The 26314-nt window shown below is 37.0% G+C and overlaps 2 protein-coding genes across 6 annotated transcripts in view; one reads left to right on the top strand and one right to left on the bottom strand.

Annotated features, from left to right (window-relative positions):
* Positions 1-7240: 7240 nt before the first annotated feature.
* NDUFB3 (NADH:ubiquinone oxidoreductase subunit B3) lies at positions 7241-16491 on the bottom strand. Of its 3 annotated transcripts, none has more exons than XM_043577457.1 (3): positions 16318-16491; positions 9947-10088; positions 7241-7529 (listed from the first exon to the last, which is right to left on the bottom strand). In XM_043577457.1, exons 1-3 carry the CDS (start codon positions 16337-16339, stop codon positions 7373-7375), a joined length of 321 nt encoding a protein of 106 aa, XP_043433392.1. In that variant the 5' UTR covers positions 16340-16491; the 3' UTR covers positions 7241-7372. The 3 variants fall into 3 exon arrangements, with proteins under 3 accessions (XP_043433392.1, XP_043433394.1, XP_043433393.1); XM_043577459.1 differs by having other exon boundaries at positions 16231-16344; XM_043577458.1 differs by lacking the exon at positions 16318-16491 and adding an exon at positions 16068-16267.
* A 93-nt stretch (positions 16492-16584) lies between these two features.
* The window catches only part of FAM126B (family with sequence similarity 126 member B), a 91515-nt gene continuing 81785 nt past the window's right edge, over positions 16585-26314 (top strand). For 2 of the 3 annotated variants that reach the window (XM_043577454.1, XM_043577452.1), the window contains exons 1-2: positions 16585-16683; positions 17449-17482. The gene's annotated coding sequence lies outside the window, so the exon portion shown is untranslated. The remainder of the gene's footprint in view (positions 16684-17448; positions 17483-26314) is intronic. The other variant, XM_043577453.1, reaches the window with a different exon arrangement.

Below are 26314 nucleotides of genomic sequence, written 5' to 3'. Positions count from 1 at the left end.
TATACTACCTGGGTTTTATGTTATAAACTATAAATTGAAAAAAATGCTTTAAAAATTCTGATGAGTTTTTTGAATGCTATTAAAACAATTTTCCTTATTGTTTATTTTCTGAGAGATAAAGAGACAGAGCATGATTGGGGGAGGAGCAGAGGAGACACAGAATCCAAAGCAGGCTCCACACTCTGAGCTGTCAGCACAGAGGCTCAACCCCATGAACCATAAAATCATGACCTCAGCCAGAGTCAGATGCTCAACCTACTGAACCACCCAGGAGCCCCTGAATGCTATTTTTTAATAACAACACTCTTATGAGGAGAAATCACATTAAATTCCAATCTTTGTCTTAGCATTTTATATGTAATATGTAAATATTATCATCTATGTACATTCAACATACACAAACAGGGGTGCCTGTGTGGTTCAGTTGGGTGTCAGACTCAGGTAGTGATCTCATGGTTCATGAGTTGGATCCCCATGTCAGGCTCCCTGCCATCAGAGCAGAACCTGCTTCAGATTCTCTTTCGCCCCCTTCTATGCCCCTCTCCTACTCACTATCAAGCACGCTCTCTCTCTGTCAAAAATAACATAAATATTAAAAAAATACACAAACATAGAAGTTAAAGGTAAGACAAAGATTAAACATATTTTAAAATATTTGCTTATCCTGATGACTACATGCTATCATGAGTTAATATAGCAGATCAATGTACTCTGTTTTCCTTTTTTTTATGTTTCAAGTTTTTATTTAAATTCTACTTAGTTAACATATAGTGTAATATTAGCCCACTCCCCACTCACGTCCCCTCCAGCAACCCTCATTTTGTTCTCTAGAGTTAAGAGTCTCTTATGGTTTGCCTCCTTCTCTCTCTGTCTCTCTCTCTCTGTCTCTCTCTCTCTGTCTCTCTCTTTTTCAGATCAGTGTGCTCTTAGGGCAGGGTTCATTGTACTGATAGTGGGTCCAAGTTCATATTTTGGTCTTCTTGATTTTTTTTTTGGTTGACTTTTTTCATGACTAGATCATTGTATTTACCTAGTAATGATGCTGGCAGGGTTCATAGCTCTGTTATTTTCTTTTTGTTTGCTTGTTTTTGCATTATTGGTATTAGCTTCAATCAGCAATGTCTTTGTGAAAATCTTTCTAAGCCACTTAGCTACTTCTTGAAGATTAGTTTAGTTAAAACTAGTTAATTGATAATAAATTCCACAAGCCAAGCACATACCAAGTACAGTCTGTAACAATTTGCTGAAAAGTTCCTTTATTTCTGCTTTGAAGGGTAGAACTCCCACTTCCCCTTTAAGACAGCTTATTTACTTTTCAGCATACAGATCTTTTACATCTTTGGTTAGGTTTGTTCCTAGGTATTTTAGGATTCTTGGTGCAATTGTAAATGGGATCGTTTTCTTGATTTCTCTTTCTATTGCTTCATTATTGGTGTATAGAAATGCAACCAATTTCTATACACTGATTTTATATCCTGTGACTTTGCTGAATTCATATATCAGTTCTAGCAGCTTTTTGGTGGAGTCTCTCAGGTTTTCCATGTAGATTATCATGTATGTCATCTGCAAAAAGTGTAAGTTCGACTGCTTCTTTGCCAATTTGGATTCCTTTTATTTCATTTTGTTTTGTGATTGCTGAGGCTAGGACTTCCAACACTATGTTAAAAACAATGGTGAGAGTGGACATCCCTGTCATGTTCCTGATCTCAGGGGAAAAGCTCTCAGTTTTTCCCCAGTGAGGATGATATTAGCTGTGGGTCTTTCATACATGGCTTTTATGACATTGCAGTATGTTCCTTCTATCCTGACTTATGAAAGAAATTGACGAAGACACAAAGAAATGGAAAAAACATTCCATGCTCATGGATTGGAAGAACAAATATTGTTAAAATGTCAATACTACCCAATGCAATCTAAATATTCAATGCAATCCTAATAAAAATTGCACTGGCATTCTTCTCAGAGCTGGAACAAACAATCCTAAAATTTGTATGGAGCCACTAAAGACCCTGAATAGCCAAAGTAATGTTGAAAAAGAAAAACAAGGCAGAAGGCATCACAATCCTGGACTCTAACCTCTACTATGAAACTATAATCATCAAGGCAGTGTGGTATTGGCACAACAACAGATACACAGACTGATGGAATAGAATAGAGAATCCAGAAATGGACCCACAAATGTATGGCCAACTAATCTTTGACAAAGCAGGAAAGAGTATCCAATGGAAAAAAACCAGTCTCTTTAGCAAGTGGTGCTGGGAGAACTAGACAGCAACGTAAAGAAGAATGAAACTGGACCACCTTCTTATACCATACACAAAAATAAACTCAAAATAGATGAAAGACCTAGATATGAGACAGGAAACCATCAAAACCCTAGAGTAGAAAATAGGCAACAACATCTTTGACCTCAGCTGCAGCAACTTCTTACTCAACACATCTCCAAAGGCAGGGAAAATAAAAGCAAAAATGAACTATTGGGACCTCATCAAGATAAAAAGCTTCTGCACAGAAAAGGAAACAATCAACAAAACTAAAAGGTAACCAATGGAATGAGAGAAGAATTTGCAAATGACATATCAGATAAAGCGTTAGTATCCAAAATCTATACAGAAAATATCAAACTCAACACCCAAAAAACAAATAATCCAGTGAAGAAATGGGCAGAAGACATGGATAGACACTTTTCCAAAGAAGACATCCCGATGGCCAACAGACACATGAAAAGATCAGTCATCATCAGGGAAATACAAATCAAAACCACATTGAGATACCACCTCACACCAGCTAGAGTAGCAACAACAGATGTTGGTGAGGATGTGAAGAAACAGGAACCTTCTTGCACTGTTGGTGGGAATGCAAACTGGTGCAGAAACAGTGTAGAGGTTCCTCAAAAAAATTAAAAATAGAATTACCCTATGACCCAGCAATAGCACTACTAGGAATTTATCCAAAGGATACAGGAGTGCTGATTCATAGGGGCGCATGTACCTTAGTGTTTATAGCAGCACTATCAACAATTACCAAATTATGGGAAAAGTCCTAATGTCCAGCAACTGATGAATGGATAAAGATGTGGTATGTATATACAATGGAATACTACTTGGCGATGAATAAGAATGAAATCTTGCCATTTGCAGCAACATGGATAGAACTGGAGAGTATTAAGCTAAGTGAAATAAGTCAGTCAGAGGAAGACAGATATCATATGTTTTCACTCATATGTGGAATTTGAGAGACTTAACAGACCATAGGGGAAGAGAAGGGGGAAAATAGTTTCAAACAGAGAAGGAAGCAAATCATAAGAGACTGTTAAATACAGAGAACAACCTGAGGGTTGAAGGGGGGGGGGTGAGGGAGGAGGAGAAAATGGGTGATGGGCATTGAGGAGGGCACTTGTTGGATGAGCGCTGAATATTGTATGTAAGTGATGAATCATGGGAATCTACTCCTGAAACCAAGGGCACAGTGTATACACTGCATGTTAGCTTGGAACAATGGAACATTGGATTCCACTTGAAATCCACAAAATGAGAGGAAATCCCACTGTCAATCTGTACAATAAACATTAGTAAAATTGAATTCATTTTTATTAAATATGAAAAAATATATGTAAGCTTAAATGATGCTGCAATAAACATAAAGCTGCATATACCTTTAAAAAAAAAAAGAAAAAATACGTATGTAAGCTTAAATGTTTTCTCTCCCCAGTAGATGGTCTTGCACATTCCCTGAGTTATGTATATTCCATTTGGGGGACCATCATGTTAGAAAATGAATCTATAATCTGATAACCAACTTTTTAAAAGAAAAATGGTAAATATCAGAAATAGGGAAGAGAAGGAGAAGAATCAAGGATAGCACTGAAATTATTTTTACCGGAATACTTCTCTCTAGCTCCTAATTAAGCAGGCCTTGCCAATATCCTCTCTCTATGAAGTTAAACAAATTTACATTAATATCAGACTGCATTTCCTTTAAAACCCAATATATAGCATCTTCATTTCCACAGTATCATTAAAATCTACATTTGATGGAAGCAGCAAGTGGATGACTGTAAATACACCCCATGGCTGTAAATATATATTGAACACTAAGTTCTGCTTGTTTCTACTGCTTCCATCATGCCAATATCCTGCAAACCCTTCTTTTCCTTTTTCATTTTCTTCTAATTTTTTCTTCTATCATATTAACCACTCACATGGTTAAGTTCCTATTCTTTCCATGTTTTTGTCTTTACATATATTCTCTATACCACCTTGTCCCCTGAAGTGCTCTCTCATGTTACTTTTTTAAAAATGTGTGAACCTCTTTCATTAGATGTATCAAAATAGAGTTTCCTTCAAAGTACAGGGATACAGGGGCACCTGGGTGGCTCTGTCGGTTGAGCATCTGACCCTTGATTTCAACTCAGGTCATGATCTCATGGTTCCCAACCATGAGCCCCAACTTGAGTCTCACGTTGAGCCCCCGTGTCAGGCTCCATGCTGACAGTCTGATAGCACAGAGTCTGCCTGGGATTCTCTCTCTCCCTATCTCTCTGCCCCATGTGCACGTGTGTGTTCTCTCTCTAGCTCTCTAAATTAAATAAACTTTAAAAGCAAAACAAAGTACAGGAATACAGAAAAATTACTATATTCACTATTTGTTGTTTTTCATTAAATATTACATGCCATAATTTAGATTTTTAAAAATCCTTACAGTTTACTTCAAGCATAATTAGATAGTTCTGAGAAAATATCGAAAAGAATAATTCTATGGCATCTTATACTACTTATCACATACCAACATGATAGCTAATGTAATATAGTGGTTACTATGGAGTCAGACCTGGGTCAAAAATTTAACTCTGGAACTTACTAGCTGTGCCATCATAGACTTTGTTACTTTACTATGGACTTGCCTTACATACAAAATGGGGCTAATAATACTTTTACATATAATCATCTACAGTGCTTATTTATGAGGCTAATACTTAATTCACATTATTTCCAATTGTCCTTTGATCATACATTTTAAGAATGAGTATCACATTTAACTGGTTCTAGTCCAAGCAATGGCAGTAGCTAAGATGAGTGATTTGTGTGCTTTGCAGCTCCCAAGGAATTAAAGCAATAGTTTTCATATTAATAGAATATAAGGAAAACTTCACTCCTTGCTTCCAGAAAAAATTGTGATAAAACTCAAAAATAGGAGAAAAAAATTATTGTTTTTCTCTATCATAAATGTGTCAAGCACTGCACTTTCCATCTTTTCTGCACCTAACCCAGCAAATGAGTTTACTCATAGCTATTCAGGGTATCTACTTTTTTTTTTTTTTTAAGTAAGTTCTACACCCAACGTGGGGCTTGAACTTATGACCCTGAGATCAAGAGTCACACACTATATTGATTGAGCAAGCCAGGCACCCCAGGTTACCTACTTCTTAAGTGAGCTTTGATAGTTTTGTCTTTTTATGTTTATTTATTTTTGAGAGTGAGAGACAGAGGGTACCCATAAGATTTTAATCTCTACACTCAATGTGGGGCTCAAATTCACACCCCCAAGATCAAGAGTCATATGCTCCACCAACTGAGGCAGTCAGGTGCCCCTAACAAGCTGTGTTTTAATTGGAAAGTTTTAGAGTTTCAATTTTAGACCACTTACATTTAATGTAATTATTCATATGATTAAGTTTAAATCTACCATCTTGCTATTTTTATTTTTCCTCTTGCTCTTTGTTCCTTTTTAAACACCTTCCTTATCTTTTGCAGTCTTTTTTTATTATTTCATTTAACCACATTCCATTTACTACTATCAGCTTATTAGGAATTCTTACCTCATGTATGTACTGATTTCTCAAGTTTAGGTTTATAAAGAAGAAATTAACAAAGGAAAAAAATATCCTGGAGTTTTATATTAACTTTGTTATTCAAGAAAAAATATTACCTCTCTTCAACAAGCTCAGTTTTAAGTCTCAACTTTACTTAGAAATTTAATTAAAATTTAAAAATTCAATGTAGGAAAAATGTGGTTTATTGTTAGAAATACAGGGGAAAAATGTCAAACTTTTCACATCATGAGGATAATGAGAACTAAGGCAAGAGTAGATAACATCACAATAAAGAAAAATGAACACAGTACATGGATATGTCAACCAGAACTGGGCTGTAAATTGTTTTATAGTATAATCTACACCACCTGCGGAGGATGGTAAAAACAGCAAGGCCAAATCCCATCTAAAAACATACTGGAGTGCACTCATGTTCATAGTAGCATTATTCACAATAGATAAAATGTAGAAGCAAACCATGTGTCCATCAATGGTTGAATGGATAAACAAAATTTAGCATACACATACAATAGAATACTATTCAGATTTAAAAAGAAAGGAAATGGGGTGCCTGGGTGGCGCAGTCGGTTAAGTGTCCGACTTCAGCCAGGTCACGATCTTGCGGTCCGTGAGTTCAAGCCCCGCGTCGGGCTCTGGGCTGATGGCTCAGAGCCTGGAGCCTGTTTCCAATTCTGTGTCTCCCTCTCTCTCTGCCCCTCCCCCATTCATGCTCTGTCTCTCTCTGTCCCAAAAATAAATAAACATTGAAAAAAAAATTTAAAAATAAATAAATAAATAAAATAAAAAAAATAAATAAAAAGAAAGGAAATTCTGACCCATGCTACAATATGGATGAAACTTGAGGACATTATGCTAAGTGAAACAAGCCAGTTACAAAGGGACAAATACTTTATGGTTCCATTTAGCAGGTACTTTTGAGTAGTCAAAATTATAGAGACAGAAAGTGGAACAGTGGTTGCCAAGGGCCAGGAGATGGGGAAATGGGGACTTATTTAATAGGTGTAGACTTTCATTTTAAAAGATGAAAAGTTATGGGGATGGATGGTAGTTATGGTTACACATTTTAAATGTATTTAGTACTACAGACTGCACACTTAAAAGTAGTTAGATGGCAAACATTATGACAACTAAAAAAACCTGAAAAAACAGAAAACAAAACCTGTTAAAACATATCCATTTGGTCAGATATATGCTAATGTTCTGATTGTGCAGAATGCACAACTGCTGGTACTCAATCCCCCACATATTTCAAACCAAATCTGATATGGCTTGAGACTTTAAATAATCTCTACACCAAATGTGGGGCTTGAACCCATGACCCCAAGATCTAGAGTCCCATGCTCTACCAACTGAGCCACCCACATGCTGCAAGACATTTTTTTTTTTTTAATGACAAAAAAGACCAGCAAATGTATTCATACTTTATTAAATCTTAATAGTATTTTTAGGGAAAAACACACAGATGAGTAGGCTACATTGAAGAAATCTTATTTTTATAGGAGAGTTAAGAAGCCTTTAAGATACTTTCAGGTATTATCTTCAATGATGCTTCTTCTCTTTTTTCTGGGACTCCAGGTAATATTCAGCCCCTACAGCTACCACAAATGCAGCAAATCCCCATTTGAATCCTTTTAATAATGCACCAACAAAGGAAACATTGTTTGCAAAGCCACCCATGTATCTCCAAGCTTCATTGCTAGAGGAAAAAAAAGGGAAAATTATAATCACACATAACTTATGTACATTCACTGAGTAAAACAGACTTAATTTTCATCTAACAGACTTAAATGCAACCCTATATAAGATAATCTAAGTGGATCACAATAGGAGTCTTTTGTGACATAACATAATTAGGTCTATATGCCCACGTTTCACATATAAAACAGAAGAAAAGACTTGATGATTTCACACTTCACAGCCATTAATAATCAATCAGGATTTCATAGAATTCCCAAATGTAAGACTCACTTCAGCCTATTCATTACCGGTCACCTGTGTGGCTTTGCCCATAACAGTCATTACAGCATCATACAAAGAGAAGTTAGAAACTTGGGTATTAAACTTTGCTCTGCCACTTAGATTCTTCACAGCCTCTTAGGCTGTACAAGTTACTTAACCTGTCAGGGCTCACTTCCACTTTTTTTTTTTTATACTTTTTTTTTTTTTTCAACGTCTATTCATTTTTGGGACAGAGAGAGACAGAGCATGAACGGGGGAGGGGCAGAGAGAGAGGGAGACACAGAATCGGAAACAGGCTCCAGGCTCCAAGCGAGCCATCAGCCCAGAGCCTGACGCGGGGCTCGAACTCACGGACCGCGAGATCGTGACCTGGCTGAAGTCGGACGCTTAATCGACTGCGCCACCCAGGCGCCCCTTTTTCTTTTTTTTTTTTTTTTTATACTTTTTTTTTTTTTTCCACTTTTACTCAATGATGATTACTATCTACCTTATAGTGTTATTATAAAGATTAAACAGGGTAAAGTATGATATATTCTGGCACAGAGGGTATGTAACACTCAACATTATTATTACTATTCCAGAGGCTCACAGCTTTTCCCTGTCATAGCAGACTGAGCTTTAGAAGACTGACTTCCTGCTCTGGCAATCATTCTTCAGAGTATCCTGAACAGAGAAGTAAACAGAAGTCAAAGCCCTTAGTGAAAAAAAAGTCTCTCACAGATAGGGATGAATAAGTGGAAAAAAATCATGTTATAAAAAACAAAACACACTTAAACTCTAAAAAATCTGACTTACTAGAATACATGACAGCTAATCACATCTAATTCAGATACCAAATCCAGACAAAGATATCAGAAGAAAACTATAGAATAATATCCATCATGAACATAGATGCAAATATTCTCCACAGAATTTTGGAAAACTGAATCCAGTAATATATGAAAGGATACTAACATCATGATGAAAGGTTTATAGTTCAGGAATGCAAGATTTGGTTTGAGATTTTAAAATCAATAAGAGGGGCGCCTGGGTGGCGCAGTTGGTTAAGCGTCCGACTTCAGCCAGGTCACGATCTCGCGGCCCGTGAGTGCGAGCCCCGCATCAGGCTCTGGGCTGATGGCTCAGAGCCTGGAGCCTGTTTCCGATTCTGTGTCTCCCTCTCTCTCTGCCCCTCCCCCATTCATGCTCTGTCTCTCTCTGTCCCAAAAATAAATAAACGTTGGAAAAAATAAATAAATAAAATCAGTAAGAGTAATTCATCATATTAACAGAACAAAAAAACAATGTGAGCATCTCAGTAGCTGCAGAAAAAGCATTTACCACTAAAGAGAACTCCACAACTTGATGAAGGGCATCTATGACCACCCTCCAACTAATATATTTAGTGGTGAAAGACTGAATGCTTTCCCCCAATTAGCAACACGGCAAGGATGTCTGCTTACACCACTTTTATTCAACATTATACTAGCAGTGTTAGCCAGAGTAATAATACAAGAAATAAAAAGTTTACAAATTGAAAAGGAGGAAGTAACACTGATTTTAGACAAAAGGATCATTAAGTAAATTCTTAGAAATCTGTAAAAAAAATCTGTTAGAAGAAAAATGTGAATTTAGCAAAGTAACAAGATACAAAGTCAATCTATAAAACTCAATTGTGTTTTCACATATTAGCAAAGAAAACTGAAAATTGTTTAACAATACCATTTACAATAGCACAAAAATATGGAATTCAAGATAAAATTAACAAAATCTACATAAGACTTGTATACAAAATAAAACACTGCTGAGAAAATTAAACAGAATCTAAACTGTCCATAGACTTCAAGACTCAATAGTGTTAAGACACCAAGTTTCTTTTTTTTAGTTTTTATTTAAATTCCAGTTAGTTAACAGACAGTGTAGTATTAGTTTCAGGTATACTATATAGTGATTCAACTTGTTAAGACATCAATTATCCCTAATTGAGCTATGAGTTAATGTGATCTCAATTAAAATTCAAGCAGCCTTAGTAGAAACTGAAAAGCTCGTTTTAAAATTTAAATGTAAATACAAAGAACCTAGAATAGCTAAAACAATTAAAGAAAAAGAAAGAAAAGGAACTTAGATACCGATCCTCTAGAATAAATTCTATCTGAATTATTTAATTATTCTTACCGGCCCCATGGATCCCTTAGCCCTCGTGCAGCCAGCTTCTCCTGGACAGTTTCTAATGGTGTCCCTTCTATCTTCCATTGTTTATAATCTGGAAGTTTTAGTTTACTATGACCATGTTCATGTCCATGTCCATGGGCCATGTCTAAACGATAAGATTAACATAAAAGAGAAATATGCAGATGGTAGATATCAAGCACCCAAGTTTACTATGCAAATTGTAGATATAAAATACCTAAACATTTGTTAATATTTTAAAAGAAGAGTCAAATAAATACTTGAAAATTCTGAGTTAATAGGTTTTACAAACAGCATCTTATTACATAACTAGTTTATGTTCACTTAGGAAATACACATGTACAAATTTTAAAAAGAAAAGGTCAATATTCCCACCATTCAGAGATAGCCATTTAACTTTTGTTCCTTTCATTTTAAGAACAGCAAACATTTATTGTGCTCTCTGCCAGGAGCACCAAAGTGCTTTAACATGTATTAACTCCATTACTCCTAAAACAACTCTTTGAACTTAAATTCCAGTAACTGTCACCATTTTACAGATGGAGACAATGAAGCTCCAATAAGGCAACTTTCTGAAGGTAACAAAAGTGGTAAATGGTCCAACTGGTTTTGAACCTTGCAGTTTGGTTTCACAGCCCTTGCCTCTAACTTCCAAGCAATAATACTGTTCCTTCTTTCTAGTCCTTTTATAATGTGTAAATATGCATAGCGACAATGTTGTACATACTGTTTTGTTACCTGCTTTGTTTAGATGATTCTTTTAAAATGCAGTGTTACTGTGTTTAAGTATTTAAGATCATATGCACTTTTTCTGTAAAGAGCCAGATAGTAAATATCTTGGCCTTTGTGAAACAGAAGGTAAAATCAAGGATATTTTGTAGGTGGGGCGCCTGGGTGGCTCAGTCAGTTAAGCGTCTGAATCTTGGTTTCAGCTCAAGTCATGATCTGTTTGTGAGCTGGAGCCCCACCTTCAGTGCAGAGTCTGCTTAGAATTTCTCTCTCCCTGTCTCTCTTTGCTCCTCCCTGGCTTGCTCTCTCTCTCTCTCTCAAACAATAAATAAATAAACATTTTTTAAAAAGGGTGTTTTGTCAGTGGTTACATAATGAGAGAAAAAATTTTTTTCAAAATATAAGAATAACTGAGTACAATTTTTTGTAAAACAGGTCTGATGAAAAAAATGAAATTCCCTTTTTTTAGGGATAGTATTTTGCTTAACTGGGGCATAAAGTTAGTGTTCCTTAGTTATCAAATTCATTCCAAACGTTCATCTGTAAAAACCAGTCTCAGCTCACGGGCAGTACACAGACAGGCAATGGGCTGGATTTGCCCAGCAGGCTTTGGTTCGCTGACTACTGAATTAGATCAATGGAGACCTTAGGACTCCAAAGTCTCCTTAAATAAAATATGCCTGTAATGGTTATAATAAAGACCAAATTTACTAGTGTTTTTTGTTTGTTTATTTATTTATAATCTCTACACTCAAGGTGGGGCTTGACATCCCCAGATCAAGAGTCACATGCTCTACTGACTGAGCCAGGCAGGAGCCCCACCCACTAGTGTTACTGTTATAGATAATGTAAAAATAAACTTCAGGTCAGTCCCCAGTTAAATTGCTATGAATTTCAAATTAAGGGGGTATGAATTAATACCCCCTTTTCTTTAAGGTTACCAGTAGCAATTCTATAATCACCACTCTCCAGAAATAAAACCAAACCAAATAATCACTACCATTATTTCTGCATTTATAACTATGAACAGGCCAAATAATAAGGCAGGGCTCTTACACTGCATTTTAGAAGACAAAGGTAATTATTACATAGTGTATACTAAAGACACATTATGTGAAATGCTCATACCATTAAAAAATAGTTCTCAGAATATGGGGGGAGGGTGGGAATTATACATAGTAATTCTGACAAATTAACCAACCCTTATATTTAGACATACTAAGATAATCACAAAACATTAGTTTGATGTTTTTTACATTTAAAAAAGAATAAAAAACAAGCTACCAAACACAAGCTAGAACAACATTCACAATTTCAAGTGAAAACATTTGATCCATTATTTCATTATTATTATTATTTGGTGGATTCAATAATATAAAGGGAAAAAAATTACAGTTTCAGATTTCAGGCTAACTTTTGAAATTCAATACATTATTATAAAGAAATAATTTTAGAAGTATTTAATTAGAATGATGTCTTGGCTTCTTCAAACCATGTTTTAAAAAACTTTTTTTGTTTGATGTTTCATTCAAAAATCTTTAAAGAGATTACAAGGCAAACCCTCATTTTGGCAAATATCAATTCTAGAATATTAACTCTAATTGACCATCGATATACTTGGAAAAGAATACAAAGCATCAACATTTTTTGATAAAATAGCTTGACTTGGGAAAATGAAAATGGAAGCATTACCATGCATGAAGGCTATTTCAAAGTTACAATATTACTATGTTCAAAATACTAAGTAATGTGGGAGATAAATCTTTGAAAGAAAACATGAAAGTATACATACACTCATTTCTCCTAATTTCTTTTAATAAATTCAATGTGTTTTCTCTTTTACCTCATTAAAATATTTCAGAAAGAGTCCCTTACTAAATCGAATATTTCAACGACTTTTCAAAAAGTTGAACACAATTTCTAGGGAAACTTTTGTTTTCTTTTAAAAATTATTTCCACTTATATTCATACAATGGAGTATTACTCGATAATCAGAAAGAATGAAATCTTGCCATTTGCAGCTATGTGGATGGAACTGGAGGGTATTATGCTAAGTGAAATTAGTCAGAGAAAGAAATGACTTCACTCATATGAGGACTTTAAGAGACAAAACAGATGAACATACGGGAAAGGAAACAAAAATAATATAAAAACAGGGAGGGGGACAAAACAGAAAAGACTCATAAATATGGAGAACAAACTGAGGGTTGCTGGAGGGGTTGTGGGAGGGCAGATGGGCTAAATGGGTAAGGGGCACCAAGGAATCTACTCCTGAAATCATTGTTTCACTATATGCTAACTAATTTGGATGTAAATTTAAAAAAATAAAAAATATAATTAAAAAAAAATACAAACACAGGAAAAAAAATTATTTCCACTTCCAATAGTCATAAATCAAACAATGATATCCTGATCACTTGAAGGAAGTTCAGAATTCTGCTTAAGTGCAGACTTTAGTCCTATATAGATCTGACATCAAGTCCTGGATGCACCATTAATAGCTATAAACTCCTGGGCCTATCATTTAATCTCTCTGAACTTGTTTCCTCATATAACATGAGCATAAAACCTACCTTGCAAGATTGTGAGATTTGGGGAAAACACATTGTGATGTGCTTTCCACTTTCGTACCCAGGTGGTAAAAATGTGACTTAGCACAACCATTGTGAAAAACTGGCCTGACCTAGAAATGTTGAACATCTGAATACCTTAAGGTCTAGACCTGCACTATTCAGTATCATAGCCACTAGGACTTAAAGTGTGGCTAGAATTTTTATGTCATTTTAATTTAAATTTAAAATCGGATCCTCAAGTCAGTTATTGGAAATTTTTTTTTATGTTTACTTATTATTTTTGAGAGAGAGAGAGGAGAATGAGCGGGGCAGAGAGAGAGAGAGAGAGAGAGACAGACAGACAGAATCTGAAGCAGGCTCCAAGCTCTGAGCTGTCAGCACAGAACCCAACACAGGGCTCGAACCCACAAACCACAAGATCATGATCTGAGCTGAAGTCAGACACACATACTTAACTGCCGGAGCTACCCAGGTGCCCTACAAAATTTGTTTTTAAGGTTTATTTATTTTTGAGAGAAAGTGTGCAAGGGGGAAGGGGCAGAGAAGGGGGGGGCACAGACAATCCGAAGCAGGTTCTGTGCTGACAGCAGCAGGCTTGATGCAGGGCTCAAATGCATGCACCGTGAGATCATGATCTGAGCCAAAGCCGATCGCTCAACCAACAGAGCAACCCAGATGCCACAGTTACTGAAAAATTTTTAAAGTGTGTTTGGAACAATTCAGGTGAACAAATCTGTTTTTTCAACTGTAAACTTTACAAAATATAAACACTGGATCAAGTGTTTATATTTATGAAAACTTACAAAACAAAAATATTCTGCAAGTGTAAAATACATTGGTTTTGAGATGATATAAAGAAAATGTAAAATATTTCATTAATAACTTTTAATACTGATTACATCCTGAAATAATATCTGAATATACTGGGTTAGATAAAATATATAATTAATTGTTTCTTTTTACCTTTTTAATATGGTTAGTAGAAAACTGTAAATTATATGAGCCCTTGCCTTATATTGGGATAGCACTGTTATTAACTCATGTTTTTTATATGTAACAATAGAAATATACATATATTTTTAACAATATATGTATTTTATAAAAATCTTTTTAGCCACATTATGTGGCTAGCCCCAAACTGTAAATGACCCTAACATCCCACATTAATGGATTAATTATGGAATAGACACATTACAGAATACCTAATGAAAAACTACATGCAAAAGTATGAACAAATCTCACAAATAAAGAAGGGAGAGTAAAAAAAAAAAGATAAATACACTTTGATCCCATTTATATAAATTGAAAAGCCAAACAATTCATTTTTTAGAAATGCATCATAGATGGAAAAATTAAAGTAAAAAAAAAAAAGTAAAGTAAAAAAAGTGAATGTTTATGACAAGTCAGGACAGTAGTACATCTTGGTGAAGGAGGTAGAATCACAGAAGCTCAGACAGGGAGCTTCTAAGGCAGTGTTTTTCAATCTAGTTTTTAATTCTTGCACCCCAAAGGAGCATTTTTGGATATTTTTTTTCCCTTATGATGTTTTCATTCCTCCCCCTCGAATGAAATTTTAATACCACAGATATACTGTATATCTGCTTACGTTCCATGGCTCTTTGGAGGGCCACAAACCATTGAAGTCTTTGTTATTTGTTTTGTCTTTAAGATTTTTTTTTCACCTCTCCTCCAGGAACAAATTTTCACCTCCTTGAAGGGCAATCACCTCTGCTAAAAATGCAAGTTCTACGTTATTGGCAATGCTTTATTTTCTAACCTGAAGGGTGGTTACACAGGGTTTGCTTAATTATAATTATTTAAACGTATTTATGTTTTATACACCCTTCTGTTATGTAAACTTCATAATAAAAACTAAAATTAGATAAAATAACAAATTATGCCAAGGACTCAACAACGGATAATTATTTCAGTTTCAGAACCGTTCAGACAAAAAATCCAGCAAGGTCATTAGTGCTACAAAGAAAGAACATGTGATCATGAAATTTTTAAAAAGCTATCTTCTTGTGTTTGGAATGAACCTGTAATTTGGTGACCAACCTCCACTAACCTGGGCTGGCATATTTTCCCTAACTATGAAATAAGAGGATAATAGGGGCGCCTAGGTGGCTCAGTTGGTTGAGCATCCAGCTTCATTCAGCTCAGGTCATGATCTCACAGCTCCTGAGTTTGAGACCCCCATCCGGCTCTGTGCTGACAGCTCACAGCCTGGAACCTGCTTCGGATTCTGTGTCTCCTACTCTTTCTCTCTCTCTCTGCCCCTACTCCACTCATGCTCTCTCTAAAATAAATAAACATTAAAAAACGAAAGCTTAAAAACAATTTAAAAAATGAGGATAATGCCACTTACAGTACATGCAATTTTATGGTTTTCCAACGACTTTCAAGTACATATCCCAACTACCCCTCATTTTTAAACTTGTGAATAAGAACATTAGAAAATAAAAGACAAGTGAACTTTCAGTGTCCCCTCCAGTCCCTGCGCCTACTTATGTGTAATTTAAAAATAGTAACCACTCTATAAAATTGAATGTGATTTTCGTACACTGCTTTCTTCATAAACATTCACACCAGAAAAGCCTTGCCTAAAACCATACATGCTTGTTGTGAGGCAGATATTGCAATTATTCTTATTTTACAATTTCTAGATTTGAGGCTGTTCTGATTTTATTCAGTTCAAAGGTAAACCAGAAAACATGCGGCGGGGGTTTGCGGGTGGGAAAGGAGGAAAAAAGTACAAGCACAGTAACTCTCACCACTTTCTTCTACAAACTACCCCTAATTACCCCAGGACTTCATTGTTCTCTCTTGCTAGTTCTTCGATCTTCTTCCCTCGAGGTACATACTCTCAGGATCTTTCCCCGTTTAGTCTCTCCCTTTTTTACAATCCCCAGAATACAGTCTCACTCTTATTCCTGATCAAGAAGTCTCCCACCAACTCTAATTTACCTGACAGCAATCTGACCTCTCACGACACTCAATTAACCCTCCAGCCGGAGCCAAGCGGAAACGGAAATTGTCGCCTGAGTGACTTACCGCAGGAAAGCAGAGAGGCCATTTAACGTTCCGCACTGGGTCACGGATTCCTGGACTCAGTGGAGGGTACATGGAGAATGCTGGAAGCCGACATTTTTTTCCGCACACCTGTGCATCAGTGGTCTGATTGAGGTAAGAGTAATTGTAGAGGACAGAATGGCAGGGAAAGAGTGATGTTTTCCTTGCTTGGAGACCGGAATCCTTAGACACTGCACAGAGGGGAGGACCGCAGACATACTCCAGCCAATAAGTGAGGCAGTTGTTGAGCGCGGACTCACCCAATGGGAAGGCTGGTTGTTGCGCTGCAGTTGGCAGGCTGCTGCGGGAGGCGGTGGCGGTAAGAAGCCGGAGGCAGCGGGGTGACAGGTAGGCGGCGGCGCTGTCTTTGGGGGACGCAGAGTGCCAGGTCAGGACGGTTTTTCTTCTCTCGGCTGCAGGAACTGACGAGGGGGGTCTGGGGAGGGGGCAGCTGGAGTGTTGGTGGTTCCGGAACCTCGCGTAGACAAGGTAGCTTGGGAGGGTCGTGAGGAGAAGGCAGCTGAGGCGGGTGGAGGCTGAACCTTGCGGGGCGACGAGGGGGCCTAGGGCGTGGGGGGCTGCGGTGGCGCTGGCAGAGAGAGGAGAGAGGCAGGAGCAAGACGGTATCATGAGGGCTGGACGACTTCCTTGCATGAAGCTCCAAGAGAGAAAAGGACGCGGCATTGCAGGCACCTGAGAGAAATCCTAGGAATTGCTTCTTATGGCCATTTCCCGGGGTGGGAAGGGTGTGTGGAGAAGAAACATTTACTGGCGGTCAGATCCTTCAAACTCTTTATAGCTATACATTATGTAATCGTTGGCTATCATTTACCCAAATAACTAGGTTGTCGCTCTTGGAAGAGGTCTTGCAACCTATTGATGTGTCAGAATAGTTTTTTCGTTGGTTTGAGTGGTTTCTACCTTGGCAGTCTCTGTAGGTGAAGAAGCATGAAGGGTAGAGTAATCAGGAAGAGCTTATCCCAAATACGGATTTGGGTTGAGAGATAAGGTTAGTTTGAGACGAGCGGCTAGGTTCGTGTTTGTATAGTTCATGAATTTATTTGTTTTGAGGGTCAAGGTTGATTACAAATACTTTTTTTTTTAAATCTTCAGGAAAGTGGAGAGCCGCAAAAATCTATAGTAGGAGGTAAGTGCGAGTTGGAAAATGACTAGAAAATTAGTTGCTAGATTCCCCCCCCCCCCGAATTGTGAATGTTAGGGACTATGAAAATAAGGTGGTGGTTTGAAGGAGGTAGGGCGGGGAAGTCATCTTTTAAGTAATTTGCTTTTTAAGTCTGATGAACTAGTTATGAATTGTTTCTTAGGTTTAATAAGTATGCTCTTTGAACCTTTCCTACTGAAGTAAAATGTATTTACAGACATAATTAACTGTAAATTAACATTTTTTGAGTTTTTATAATTGTTTGCACAGTGCAATGTAGAATAAAATAGGAATTCCATTCCGTAGGTGTTACCAAAGGTCGAACTACATTTTGCTATAAAATTTGATTTTATAGCCCACTGGAGAGGTGTTTTAAAAGAAGCATTATAAATTGCTAAAATTTAAGCTGATTGAAATGTAGCCTGTAGCTGAGAAGATAAAGACTAATGTAGTATGAGCAAGTGTATAATTTTCCTTTTTGGATTAATGATAATTTATATTAGTATATCCCAGAACCTAAATTAAAAGACTTGCTTTTTTCTCTAAATATCATTTGGTAAAGAGAGGTGGATCATTGGAGTTTGTTCTGAAATGTTTAGAGTACTGAGATATTTATCAGTACTTCAGATAAAAATTTTGATACTTGGTGTTTCACTCATTGTCTTTTTACCTTTTTGCAAGAGTAATTCTATCTCAGTCACAAAGAATACTTCTGCTTCTATTTTGGGTGCATTTCTGTAGTGTGAGTACCTGTGAACGAATCTCTGCTTTTTTGCAGGATGGTGTGCGTGTCTGTGTGTTTCTGTGTGTATGTATGTGTTTCTTCTTCTTATGTAACCAGCCTGCTAGAGCTGTCTTAAGAGAACTAATGGCTGATGTTGAATGGCCAGTAGGTGTCATTGTAGAATGCAACAGAGTTGAACATTGGGTAGGAAATTACCAAGTGATTTAAAAAACACTAGTCAGAATTAGAATATAATAATAATTGGCTTATTATTTCCACATCATTAGAAGCCCAGTTTTCTGACACATTTCAGTATTGGAGCTGTTTATAAGGAATTTGAAACACTGGGTGTAAAGAAATAAAACTTTTTGCTCTAAAATAGACCTTCAAAGCTTTTTTAACCCAACTGTTAAGCCATCTTGATATTCAATATGGATTTGGATTTGTTTGAATGTTTTTAATTCACAGTTTTGGCATTTAATAGTGTTTTATTAAGTTCTATAATGATTAAGATTTTCAGCTTGACTGAGCTTTATAATAGAAAAACCAATGCTATATAATAAAACACTAAAATAATAAAATGTGGACAGAAAGTCTCCAAACAAGTTACTAGCTGCACACAAAAAAGTACTTTGTTGTTGTTCTTTTAATGCAAGAACAGAGGAATTTCTGTCTTTCATTCTTTGTGGCTTCTTAGTTTTTCTCATGTTTAAAATAGCTTCTTTTTATATTTTTATCCTGCTAGTAGACTATGTGCTTTCTCAGGATGATGACCGGAGTATTTGTCATTGTCTGAAATGTAACATAATGAATTCTGGAGGGAGCAGGCATAGAAAGCTCTGAAGGTGGCTTACAACTGGCGTGAGTACAGCCCTTACCTGCTGAGCCTTCTACTGAGATCTTTTCTCTTTGTAGCTCTGGTCCTTTGCCTGCTGTTGATACAGTGTTTAAAAATAGAGTTGGATCTAATTCAGAAATTCTCCATGAAGGTGGCGAGTTACATATGTATCAGAATAATCTAGGAGAAAAAAAAAAATCATACGCACATTTCCATTATATCACCTCCACTTCGCTTCAGATAGGGGGAATATGAAGGGAGGTAGATATATTTTGAAGAAAAAAAGACCCTCCTAGATGATATGGTTCATCACTGGCTTCCACTTTAGAATTATTCATCTAATTCACGGCTCTCATACTTGTGTAAAATAGCAATAGTAGTTTTCACTTGAAAAGAAAGGGCTGCCAAATCAACCAATATTTATATAGCTCAATAAAATTTCACCATTTAATGTCATATTTGGGGTAGATTTTCTAGCCAGGAGCTAAAATTTCCAGAAATAAAAATTGTGTTGAATGTTTTGGTTTGGATTAGTTTTTACTTGGCAGTTAGCTGCTTTCCATAAACCAAGCTAATTTCTTCCACGATTCAGACCTGTGCTGATTTGCACAGATATTTAGTCATGTCTTGTTCTTTTAATGTCTCTGAAAGCTATCTAGTTTTAGAACCAAACTAGAATTGGACCAAAGTCCATACCTTACATTAGGGTTAAGTCTTGGTATTGTACATTGGACAAATGCAAAATGACATGTATCTACCATTATGGTATTAAACGGTAGTAATAAAGTTAATCAGAATGTATTCCTTTTGTAGTTACTTCTGTCTAAATGCAAATGGGAGTGGAGAGTATACTGTGGTTCTTTCTACTTGATAATTGTAAAATCTAAAGTTAATATGAATTTGCAGTCTATCGTAGTACCTACTGCTTTATTGTTTGTGGGAAAACACTAGGAGTGAATGTTTCTGTTCAGAGTTCTGTGGTCAGATCTCTTGTCATTCTGTACCTTGTTCTTTTGATTTTGTTTGCTCAGTTAGCATCTAAATGTGATGATTCTTAAATCTGAGTCTTTAATCCAGAGCTTTTTCTTGATTTCTGGTTCCTATCCTATAAACCTAATTGCCTTCTAGATGAGAATGACCTGCAAGTCCCTCAAATAAAGTATGTCTAAAAGTGAATTCATGTTTTATTCTTTTATCATCTATGTGGTAAAGCTGGAACCTTGTATTATCTTTGACACTTTTTATTCATATACCCCTCATGTCAATAATGTTAGGTTCTGTGGACTCTACCTTCTTATTACTTTTTAAATCCCATTTACTTCTCTCAATTTCTATAACCTTTAAAAAAAGTATGAAGAGTTAGGACTTAGAGGTGTACTATCTAGATTAGAATTTGAGATCTACATTTGTAGCCTCAATTTCTTTGTTTAAAAACAGAGTTGTACAACTGTCCAATTGCATTCTTAGGCATTTATTCCAGAGAAATTGAAACTTATATTCATACAAAACCTGTACATAAATGTTCATAGCAACTTTATTACAAATAGCTCCAAACTGGAAACAATTCAAATGTTCTTCAACAAGTGAATGGTTACACAAACTGGCACATTTATACCATGGACCACTAGAACAAGCAATAAAAAAGAACGAGCTACTGATACATACAACATCCTGGAAGACTCTCAAGTGAAAAAAGCCACTCTCAAAAGGTTACATACTGTATGATTCCATGTATATAATGTTCTTTAAATAACAAAATTGTAGTGATGAAGGGCAGATTAATCATTACCAGGGGTTAGGAACCAGGGAGAGGGGAGCCTCTTGATAGAACAGTTCTGTATCTTGATTGTGGCAGTCGTTACACAAATATACATATGTTATAAAATTGTACAAAACTACACACACACACACACATACACACACAAATGAGTGCTTATATAACTGGTGATAACCTGAATAACCTCTGTAGACTGTACCAATGTGAATTTCCTGGTCTTGATATTTTATCATAGTTATGCAAGATGTTACCATTGGGGGAAAGTAGACCAAGGGTACCTGGGACCTCCTGGCACATATTTTGGGAACTTACTGTGAGTCTATTTCAAAATAAAAAAATTTTGAAGGGTAATTACAAAGATTAAATGAGAAAATATAAGTAAGGTTCTTATTACAGTACTTGGTGCATCATAAATACACAATAAATATAATAGTAGTAGCAGCAGCAGTAATGATAGTTCAGGCCTCTCACCTCTTTCTAGGCCTTTCACTAGGACTATTCCAACAGTCTTATGGGTCACCCTGGCTTCAGTCTTTTCTCACTCCAGTCCATTCAACAGTGCAACCAGAGTACTCTTTCTGAAGTGCCCATCACATATTACTTGTGTACCACATGCATAATCCTTTAATGGTTCCCTGTTGTACTTTCATACATTAATTTCATTTTTTTAATGTTTATTTATTTTTGAGAGATAGAGCATGAGCGGGGGAGGGGCAGAGAGAGAGGGGGAGACAGAATCAGAAGCAGGCTTCAGGCTCTGAGCTGTCAGCATAGTCTGACATGGGGCTCGAACTTGTGAACCACAGATCATGACCTGAGCCGAAGTTGGATGCTTAACAGACTAAGCCATCCAGGCACCATAATTTTATTTTTTTTAAATCATAGTGGAATGAAGCATTGGAGTCAGCATGACCTTCAGAATACTACAATAGGTGAATTAAAGATAAAAACAAAAATCTTGAGTGATTTTTCTCATCTTTAAGGTACTATTTTAAGTATTGTTACTTTAAAGTTTTGTTTTTATATTGGTGCCTAACACACTGTGCCAAAACCTAATGACTGAGGGCAAAGAGATTGATAATTTTTCATCATTCTGTAGGTTTACTGAGCAGTACCTCTGTTGGTTTCACTGGACTCTCATGTAGTTGAAACTGCCTGGAGAACTGACTGAGTTGGAAGGTCCAAGGTGTCCTCACTCGCATGTTTGCACTTGGTGCTGGCTGTCCATTAAAGTCCTTCAGTCTTCTCAGTATGGCTTCTCATTCTCTAGTAGGCTAGTCTGGCATCCTTACATGGCATTTTCAGGGCAGCATTCTAAAAAAGTGAAGGTGGAAGCTGCAGGGCTGCAAGCCCTCTTTGGGGCTTAGGCTTCACAACTTTCATAATGTTCCTTCCAAAAGCAACTCACCAAGCTAGCCTAAATTCAGGGGAATGGAGAAATAGAAGAAGACCTCTGTCACAGTCAGTTTGAGCTGCTATAACCAAATACCATAAACTAGGCGGCCTAAACAACAAACATTTATTTCTCCCAATTCTGGAAGCTGGGAAGTACAAGGTCAATGTACCAGCAAGTTGTGTTTCTACTGACAGCACACTTCCTGGCTCAGAAATGGCTGTCCTCTTATTGTGTTATCACATGGCAAAAGTGGGAGAGAGCTGTCTGGGGTCTCTTGTATAAGTGTATTTATCCCACTTATGAGGGCTCTACCTTCATGACTTAATCACTTCCCAAAGGCCCCACCTTCTGATACTGTTACATTAGGGGTTAGTATTTCATTATATGAATTTTGGGGAGACATATTCAGTCTATTAACAGTAATCTACAGAGAGATCAGATTATTTTCCATTTTCTTAATGTAAGGATAAAAAACACTCCCCAAAATGACATATTTGCTAAGAACTGTGAAAAGTTTTGCTGAGACTTAACAAGTAAAAATAAAAATACAAGTACAAAAGATGTTAAATGGCAATCCAGGTAAGGCAGGTTCAAAATCTTTGTGAAATAGAATAGTTTGCATAATATGTGAGGAAATCAACCTTATTTGATTGTTATGCTTACAACAACAGCATTACTTGGGAACTTGAAGAAGGTTAATCTGTAGAAAAGTCACTGATATATTTTTTATACGAACAGCTTTTATTATTGTCTTTTTTTTTTAATTAAAAAATTTTTTTTAACGTTTATTTACTTTTGAGACAGAGAGAGACAGAGCATGAACAGGGGAGGGTCAGAGAGAGAGGGAGACACAGAATCTGAAACAGGCTCCAGGCTCTGAGCCGTCAGCACAGAGCCCGACGCGGGGCTCGAACTCACGGACCGTGAGATCATGACCTGAGCCGAAGACAGACGCTTAACCGACTGAGCCACCCAGGCGCCCCTTATTATTGTCTTTTAAAGTTTGTTTATTTTGAGAGAGAGTGAGAGAAGGAGAGAACCAACAGAGGCAGGGCAGACAGAGGAGGGAGATAGGATCCAAAGCAGGCTCTGCACTGACAGCAGAGAGCATGATGCGGGGCTTGAATTCACCAACTGTGAGATCATGACCTGAGCCAAAGTCAGATGCTTAACTGACTGAGCCACCCAGGCACCCCTATTCAAACAGCTTTTAAACAGCTGATTTAACATCTTTCATCAAAATGTTTATTTTTTCTAACTTCTTATTTTCATATAATTTGGTCTTGCCAGTCACAGTTTTATAAGCCACAGTACTGTTCTAGAACATAACTCCCAAATGTTGGCAAGAAGTTATAGTACAGTATTATGAAATCTTGTCACTGTATCACACTACTATAAACACCCCTCCAGCTGAACTATAATAGTGCTGTACCTTCACAGAGTACAGGCTCTTTGTTTAGTCTTCCTTCCTACTCTACCCCCTATTTCAGTGGAAATATTTTATGTTTTATCATCATTAAATTGAAGCATAGCTAAGATGGCTGTTGGCATCTTAGATCACAGATTTGTTGCTTGGAGTCTCTTTTTTACCTTATCAGTAAGCAATTGTGTTTGGCTGCTAGAAACAAGAAATAACCATTGCTTAAACGGGATAGTAGTTCATCTCTTTGTCTTGTGGAAAAAAATCAGAAACTTGAAGAAAAAGGTGGAGAACAAAGGGGGCACACTTCTCATCTTCTAAGAAATCTTTCTAGGGGTACCTGAGTGGCTCAGTCAGTTGAGCATCCGACTTTGACTCAGGTCACGTTGGGCTCTGTGCTGACAGCATGGAGCCTGCTTCAGATTCTCTCTCTCCCTCTGTCTCTGCCCCCCCCCCCACTCATGCTTTCTCTCCCCAAAATAAATATTGAAAAAAAAAAAAAAAAGAAAGAAATCTTTCTAGAATTACCCACACACTATTTCTTCTGATTTCATTTACCAGAACTTAGTCATTTGGCTATAAGTGAGGTTCTGAAATGGCTTTTAGCTGAACATGTAGACCAAATCAATGGGGATAGGGGTAGGCATCTATATTGGGTGGGAACTAATAGTCTCTGCCATATTTGCTTCCTGTCTTCTCTGCTGATTCTGCTGCTGACTGCCCATTTGTTGCTGTTAAGTCATCCATCCACTAGACGTGAATTAAGTGCTAACTGTGCTCTGGCCTGGAACTGGAAATACAAACACAGCTGAGGAATGTTCCCTGTCCTAGAGAAGCCAAGAGTTTAATAATAGGACTAATAAACTTGTATACAGGTTTCTGGGAATGGAAAGTATTAAGTACTGTGTGCTATTAGGACTAGTTACCACCGTCATTCTGTGTACCATATCAGTTTCCAAGAGCCTTAAGATGGAGAGGGAGAGATGACTCCTTTCAAAGAGCAATATTAATGGGAAGAAATCAGTTGTTCTCTGCTTCCTAAGAAGAAGGAATGAAGGCCGTTTCCCTTCCCTAAAGGCTAGAGAAAGAGGTCCTAAAAGAATCACTCTTGATGTTTTGTGTGCTTTTAAGAAGAGAGACTGTTGTTGCAAATAGCTCCCCCCCCCTTCCCCAGTGTAGAGCAGAAGGTCTTTAACCAGAAAAACATGGCATGAAGTAATGATGAGTATAAATGATATTTTGATGTCTGCAATAACTGTAATTTGATATGAAACTACCTGTGATATCTGTTGGTGACCAAGACACAGAAAATACTATGGATTTTTTTTGTTTTGTTTTTGTTTTGCCTACATTTATAATCAAATGAAATGATAAATGTTAGGTAGAGATTAATAAAAAGAATGATATAATTCTTTTCCTATCAAAGTTTATGAGTTTTGTTTACAGATTCCTGGCAGTCTGTGGACTCTAGATTGAGGATTTGTGAGTGAGGGGGAAAGAAGGGGCTCTGAATGGATACAGGGTTGTATGCTAAGAAGGACTTTAAAGAAGAAGTGACTGGGGCGCCTTAGTGGCTCAGTCAGTTGAGCGGTCGGCTCAGGTCATAATCTCACGGGTTCGTGAGTTTGGGCCCACATTAGGCTCTGTCTGTGCTGACGGCTCAGAGCCTGGAGCCTGATTCTGATTCTGTGTCTCCCTCTCTCTCTGCCGCTTCCCCCACTCGTTCTCACTCTCTCTCAAAAATAAATAAACATTAGAAATTTAAAAAAAAGAATAAAGAGGAAGTGACTGCTGATCTGAGTCTTGAAAGAGTAAGGTGGTTATGCTAGAGGGTAGTTGAAAGGCATTCAAGAGAGGAGGAGGGTAGCTAGTAAATACATGGAAGTGTAAGGTAGCCTGGCATGTCATGGAGTTGCAGGTAAACATTGGTGAGGGGCATCTGTGTTGAGCCAAGGTAATTTCTATTCCTGCTGACAAGGCCATTTTGTTCATGAGCATATTGAGCAAGTACTGATGACAGAGCCCATGTAGCCAAACCTTAGATATGTACCTCTGGTCATCTCTCTCTTTAGGCATAGGGAACAACCACCTTGTGATACAACTACTTGTATATCTGCCTCCTGGGAGGATTTCCCTTTTCTGCTGTGTTTCAAGGCCACCTCTGTTAGGGGTAATGCCAATGTCATATGGAACCATGTTTAAACCAGGCCTGACTTCTTTCTTTTTTTATCATAGGGAACTCTGCAGGTTCATAGATTTAGTGAAGTGTATGCCATGGATGTTTGAGCCATTTGTTTTTAAGGCTTATTTGTGCTTTGGGGGCCTGTGCTAACCTCATCGTATATATAACATTTTGTAGTCATAGGATCAGTTTCTTTTTTTTTTTTTTTCCTCTTTTTTTTTAAAGTCAGGATCAGCTTCTTATGTAGTGGTAATAACCAATCTTCAAATAATGGCTTAAAATTAAAAAAAAAAAAAGATTTGTTTATTCTCATGTAAAATTCTGCAAGCCTGGGTGACTATAGGGCAGCTATTATCTATATGATAGATCACCATTGCATCTTTATATTTATTTCTGCTCTGTAATCATAGTGGCAAGGGAAGAACACGTTGGAGAGTGCATATTGGCAATTAAATGCTTCCAGAGGAGTCATTTCTGCTT

The sequence above is a fragment of the Prionailurus bengalensis genome, chromosome C1 (assembly GCF_016509475.1).
Source record: "Prionailurus bengalensis isolate Pbe53 chromosome C1, Fcat_Pben_1.1_paternal_pri, whole genome shotgun sequence".
Classification (NCBI taxonomy): Eukaryota; Metazoa; Chordata; class Mammalia; order Carnivora; family Felidae; genus Prionailurus; species Prionailurus bengalensis.
The sequence above is the reverse complement of the archived record's forward strand: the minus strand, read 5'-3'. Positions and strand labels throughout refer to the sequence as shown.

Excerpts from the sequence above, each read along its gene's own strand:
- NDUFB3 (XM_043577457.1), bottom strand. The coding sequence starts at position 16,339 with ATGGCCTCTCTGCTTTCCTGCG. Across the intron at positions 10,089-16,317 it reads GGCCTCTCTGCTTTCCTGCG|ACATGGCCCATGGACATGGA; the intron begins GTAAGTCACTCA and ends CTTATCGTTTAG. Across the intron at positions 7,530-9,946 it reads CTAAGGGATCCATGGGGCCG|CAATGAAGCTTGGAGATACA; the intron begins GTAAGAATAATT and ends TTTTTCCTCTAG.